At 43.3% G+C, this 5671-nt stretch overlaps 2 protein-coding genes across 2 annotated transcripts; one reads left to right on the top strand and one right to left on the bottom strand.

The window, feature by feature from the left end:
- Positions 1-768: 768 nt before the first annotated feature.
- Positions 769-2038, top strand: LOC134024012 (uncharacterized). Its single transcript, XM_062466383.1, has 2 exons — positions 769-1539; positions 1681-2038. Exons 1-2 carry the CDS (start codon positions 924-926, stop codon positions 1896-1898), a joined length of 834 nt encoding a protein of 277 aa, XP_062322367.1. The 5' UTR covers positions 769-923; the 3' UTR covers positions 1899-2038.
- A 72-nt stretch (positions 2039-2110) lies between these two features.
- Positions 2111-4894, bottom strand: LOC134023952 (uncharacterized). Its single transcript, XM_062466302.1, has 5 exons — positions 4779-4894; positions 3897-4019; positions 3705-3773; positions 3256-3352; positions 2111-3066 (listed from the first exon to the last, which is right to left on the bottom strand). Exons 2-5 carry the CDS (start codon positions 3903-3905, stop codon positions 2114-2116), a joined length of 1128 nt encoding a protein of 375 aa, XP_062322286.1. The 5' UTR covers positions 3906-4019; positions 4779-4894; the 3' UTR covers positions 2111-2113.
- Between the last annotated feature and the right edge of the window lie 777 nt (positions 4895-5671).

Here is a 5671-nt window from a genome sequence, read left to right as displayed (position 1 = left end):
CACTGCTCTGTTCCACTTTGTAAATCGAACAAACAACGCCAACCCTACTTAAGTTTCCATGGATTCCCGACTGAATTGAGTCTAAGGAAGAAGTGGATTAAAGCGGTTCGCCGGGATGAGGGGCCAAACTTTAAAATAAAACAAGGTAGCACGTTTGTTTGTAGCCGGCACTTTAGTGAATCAGACTACACTAACGCTACAGGTAGTGCTAGCAGGCTAGCGTTAGCTGACGTGGCTAACTTTACCAACCGAGGTCGCATCAAGCGTCTGCAAATCGGTTCTGTGCCCTCCCGTTTCCAGTGGAACAACTGGGGACTGCCAAGAAGGGAGTCTGCTTATAAAAGAGCATCAACTCGCTTAGGCTATGACGTTTGTCCAGCCCTTCCTCTGGAGCAGCCCCTACCATGTGAGGAAGAGGCGATGGAGGAGGTCGCAGCTTCGGTGGTGATGACAGAACATGATTACGGTTCTGCTCCTAAACCAGGTATGTCAGTGTTTGCCGGTGTTCTGAAATGTTGGACTACCTCCTCATGATGACCTACCAGCTTCATCACAAGTACAAACATTGCATTTTATATCTTACTTGATTAAACGTAAAGGTGAATATTGAGCTATAAAAAGCTATTTCATGTAGCTTTAGAGGTCCAAAAAACTTCCAATATGCAAGTCACAGACAAAATCTGGGTCAGATGTTTTAATTTTTTCTCTCCTCTCATACAGGTGCACTGGATGCTGCTGCTGCACACATACAGCAACTGGAAGACAAAATCAAGGAGCTGACAACAGAGCTGTCACAGCTGAAAGTGGGTGAAGTGCATTTTCACCGATTTTGTGTCTCAGACAAGGACATCCTTTTTTACACAAGATTCACGTCAAGATATGTTTTTTGTCACTTCTGGGAGGCAATTCAACCATCTGCCTCCATGGTGGTTTATTGGTCGAAAGCTCAGAAAAAGGGACAAACATTTGAACCCATTTCTCCCAGTCCAACGCGTAGGCTGCAACTGGTTGATGAGTTTTTTCTTTTCTGCTGCAGAGTTGCTGCAGGCCTGCAAGAGAAGGTGCTGGCTGACATGTTTCAGGTCAGTGTGTCCACTGTCTCCCGTGTTGTTATAACGTGGGCCAACTACCTTTACCTGCTCCTTGGCTCCCTTCCCATCTGGATGAGTAAACAGCAAGTCAAGAACACCATGCCAAGCAAATTTGTGCAGTACAGTCCAGATGTTCGGGTAATCATCGACTGCACCGAGGTGCGATGCCAGAATCCATCATCCCTCACTCTCCAGTCTGAGGTTTTCTCATCGTACAAAAACACGACAACCTTGAAGGGATTAATTGGGATTGCCCCATGTAGTGCTGTGACTTTTGTGTCAAGTCTCTTCACCGGCTCCATCTCTGACCGAGAGCTGACTGAACAAAGTGGACTGCTGGACTTACTGGAGCCAGGAGATGGCTGCATGGCAGACAAGGGTTTCACCATCGAGAAGCTGCTAGCTGACCGTGGGGCAATGCTGATTATACCACCCTTCAAGATGACAGGTAGGCATGAAAGGAATGAACATTTCAAATTAAAACTGTGACCAAAATGATAATCATTAAGGTGTGCAGACAAATGTTTAAAAAAGTACTGAGGCACTCACTGAAATAATAGAAATGAACTTATTTCATCTCTAACCACAGCGCAGTTCACCAAAGAGGATGCTCTAAAAACACAAGCAATCGCCCGACTTCGAATCCTCGTGGAAAGAGCAATACGCAGAGTCAAGGAATATCGCATCTGGGAACACACTCTCCCTCTAACCTTGTCTGGGACAGTCAACCAGCTGTGGACCGTCTGCTGTGTGATGACCAACTTCCAGGGACCACTTGATTTAAAAGGCTACATCCCTGTTGAATAGTGTTTCCCCCGATCACATGCATTCAACTGTATACTGAATACATTGTATATATTGAATGAGATGTATATAATGAATGAGAAGTCATTCATCTATAATCAATTGTAAAGGTCAGTCCATCCTGAAAGTATTCAAATAATGTAAATATGTAAATAATGTACTCAGAAAAAGGGAATTAATAAAATCTTTTATTCATTAATTTCCTTTATTCATTCAGTTCATTTCACTTTCTGCTGAAGATACACATTCATATATGTACCAAAGAAGTACAGGTCCACCTTCTTTTTCATCTCTTTTATCATTTCATCATCCCTCCAGACCCTTTCGACTGTTAAGTCTCCCTCAGTATCTGTTATAAAATCGCACCAACTCAATCCAGTTACTGCCAGTTGGCCTTGAACCTGCCAGTGGTATTTATGATTCTGCTTCAGTTTTGCCTGACCATTCACAATTTTTACATGTCCTGCCTCAGAAATGCTGGAGATGTCTGGGCACTTAACTTCAGCAAGCCCAAAACACGGAATGGCACTAGGGTCATATACCCTCGCATCGGGGCTAGCCCCGATGTGAGGAGCATCGGGATGGATAACAAATCCACAGCGTGAGACATTTACATTGAAATGTTTTGAATATTGTTCCAGCACCTGTGGCTCGCGTTCAAGGCCCCTTTTCATGGCGGGAGTCTGGTGTACTCCCTTAAGTATCCGCCCTGCCAGGGTCTGACCAGAAGACGGCCCTTTCACATGGCTAACCTCATAGAACCTACTAGCTGTCACTCTAGGCTTGCGTAAAGCTTGCCATAATGGGCACTCAGACTGCTCACGTGTCTGCTCCTCTCTCTCAGCTGCCATCTCGTGTGTCACAGTTAAGCTGTCCAAATGGAGAAACTGTTGGGAGTTTGGGTCAACGTTTGGAAAAGTAGTGGGAAATGTTGACCCCTCTAAAGGCAGTTTAGGGAATGTTGGTGCACCTGGGTGTTGGACATAATTTCCGCGTTTGACCACAGGAGGACACTGGTAGGACAGGGGTGAACCTCGCGGCACAGGTCCGAACCTGGAGTCGACCATGGAGAGTTGAGACAAGCCATGCAGCACTGAGGATATTAGTGGTTGCGGCCTGAGGTTTTTCAGTCCTTCCCCAAGAGACAAGACTTGCGGGTCTGGGAGGGATCCTGAAATGTAAAATTAAAAACAGTAAGTGTTAAATTATCCACACATCTCTTGTCTTTCTGGAGAATTGCTCACTGCTGTTACACTACTGTGTGTTATATTTGCTACATAATTATGTGTATAAAAGTGGCAAGATACAATTATGTATTATACAGCAGCCAACAGTATGATATTAGTTACAGTAACATTACCTGTGTATGCTTGATAGAGTGTTGATTTGCATACACTCCTGGCAGATGGCTTTGGTCTCCTAACAACCAAGTCCTGAACCGGCTCTGCATGGATCCCCTGGGAATGATATTAACAAGTAGCCATGATTGTAATAGTATCTTGCTTGTAATGGTGTAAACACTATGCTCGCGGTAGCCACACAGAGTGGCACCGCTTCCAATTCACTCCCATGTTAACCAATGTAGCCAGACGTACAGCTGCGCTGCACCGCTTTGAATAGACTTCCAGTCTATTTTTCAGCTGCCCCGTGTGCCACGCTTCGCTCCGCGAACAGTGTGTCCCAGGCGTAACGTTTGGGATACACTGCTCGTGGAGTTAAGGGTGGCACTTGGGGCAGCTCACGCCACGGCTGAAAAATAGACTGGAATTCTATTCAATGCGGTGCAGCTCCGCGCGGCTACAATGTTACCTTTGTCCTTGGTCGATGCCATGTTTGCAGAGAGCTTGTGCAGGCCACAGGTGGTGGTACAGCTCTCACCTGCAGAACAAGAGATAGAAAAGCAAACCGGGATGTGCTTGTTAACAATCAAAGGTAGACCTCTAGAACCAGTGTCACTCCAATCAACCTGCCCATGTTAACATCCCAGACCACAGCCCTCACCTGCAACATGCTGTAATGGGCACTCTGGAACAACAAGGCCACTAGATGGTTGCACAGAACCTTGCCTGCTGTACAGCTGCATGAGGTTTCTTGAAGTTCGGCTGCATCAGCTTGGAAAACAATCTACATTAAAGACAACACTAATAATGTTAGTTGCTAAAGTTAAACTAAAATGAAAATCTTGTTGCAAATGATACAGAAATGTAAGAAAGAGCATTACAATTAACCAAAAATCCTAGGAAATCTGCAACCGCAGTCTAGGAAATCTGCAACCGCAGTAGAGTAGTTAACCCCTTACACCATTAACTTGCTGGATTCAACAAAAAGGATATTAAAGAATTTAAATGCAAAGTTACATTATCATGATATATATTGATATTTGCATACCGTACGTATGTCACAAATCACATGGCTGTTGACTGACTTGATGTAAACAGGCAACAGTGGAAGGGGTTACATTTCTTGCCATTATGCCTTAGCTTCTTAAAATAACCTTCAAATAATGGGGCTGTTCTCGCTTCTTCATCGACCTGTAACACCTAGACCTGACAGCCACCGCCCTGTCAATGATGTTGGACACTGGTGGACAAAATAATTAATGCATATACTGTGGATTTTTCATTCTAGCAAAAGGGACACTCCTATGCTGACGTTAGCTAGCTGACACTGACAGAGGCTAACGTTCTTCCTATCAGAATACAAATTAAAAGGGTGAATTGACTCAGCCTCATTTAAAGGTGAATAATCTTACTTTACTTGGATTTAACGTAGGTTAAACACATTATAACCATACGAACATCTGAGCTGACGCCAAACTGACGTTAGCATAAGCTAACCTACCTAGCTAATGTTATGTTAGCTAGCTAGCTAGTAGCCACTCACCTTCGTAGTCGTAGATGAAGTTCTCGAAAAAGAAACTGTATCCCTTGTCCACTTTGGAGCGGGCTGTGATGGAGTGTTGTTCAGTTAGTCGATGTACGTCAGAAAAAGTTATTTTGGATAAATTTACCAGGGATGCAGTATAAGTTAACTTATAATCGTCCATCATAGGTTCGCCAGAGTGATGAGTGATCCACCGGAAGTGGCAGTGCACAAAGATCACTGAATGCGGAAGTACTACGTATCAGCGTGATAATGGCCTATTCAATCAATTTCCCGGCACATTTGCAATGTAATGCAATGCAGATGTGCACACCGCCCCCTACCGAACAAGATGGATAGCTCGGTCAGCAGCTAGGGAGCTGAAGAAGAGCGGCTACTGACGTCACTCTGCTGCGCCGCTCAGAATGCTTTTTCGTTCATTTTGCATTTCTGCAAATGCATTTGAATTTGAATTGTGGTCACGATTTTACAGCCACGTTCTTAAAATGAAAATGCATTTCTGGAAATGCATTTGAATTTGAATTGTGGTCACGATTTTGCAGCCACGTTCTTAAAATGAAAATGCATTTCTGGAAATGCATTTGAATTTGAATTGTGGTCACGATTTTGCAGCCACGTTCTTAAAATGAAAATGCATTTCTGTAAATGCATTTTAATTTTCAAATTTTACATTTCAAATTGAATTTTGGTATATATTTGCTGGGGCATGTTTTGAAAATTAAATCTCAAATGTCTATTTCTTTTTCATTTTAATTAAGTGAAAGATTGAGCACTCTTGAAGAAGAAAATTAAAATGCAAATAGGATGATTGATTACTAATTTCATTTATGAGTCAAATAATGCAGCCACATTCTTAAAATGCAAATGCATTTCTGGAAATGCATTTGAATTTT

This window comes from Osmerus eperlanus, chromosome 7 (assembly GCF_963692335.1).
Source record: "Osmerus eperlanus chromosome 7, fOsmEpe2.1, whole genome shotgun sequence".
Taxonomy (NCBI): Eukaryota; Metazoa; Chordata; class Actinopteri; order Osmeriformes; family Osmeridae; genus Osmerus; species Osmerus eperlanus.
This window is presented reverse-complemented; position numbering and strand designations above follow the sequence as displayed.

Excerpts from the sequence above, each read along its gene's own strand:
- LOC134023952 (XM_062466302.1), bottom strand. Across the intron at positions 3,353-3,704 it reads GGCATCGACCAAGGACAAAG|GGGATCCATGCAGAGCCGGT; the intron begins GTAACATTGTAG and ends TATCATTCCCAG. Across the intron at positions 3,067-3,255 it reads ACTCTATCAAGCATACACAG|GATCCCTCCCAGACCCGCAA; the intron begins GTAATGTTACTG and ends TTTACATTTCAG.
- LOC134024012 (XM_062466383.1), top strand. The coding sequence starts at position 924 with ATGGTGGTTTATTGGTCGAAAGCTCAGAAAAAGGGACAAACATTTGAA. Across the intron at positions 1,540-1,680 it reads ACCACCCTTCAAGATGACAG|CGCAGTTCACCAAAGAGGAT; the intron begins GTAGGCATGAAA and ends CTCTAACCACAG.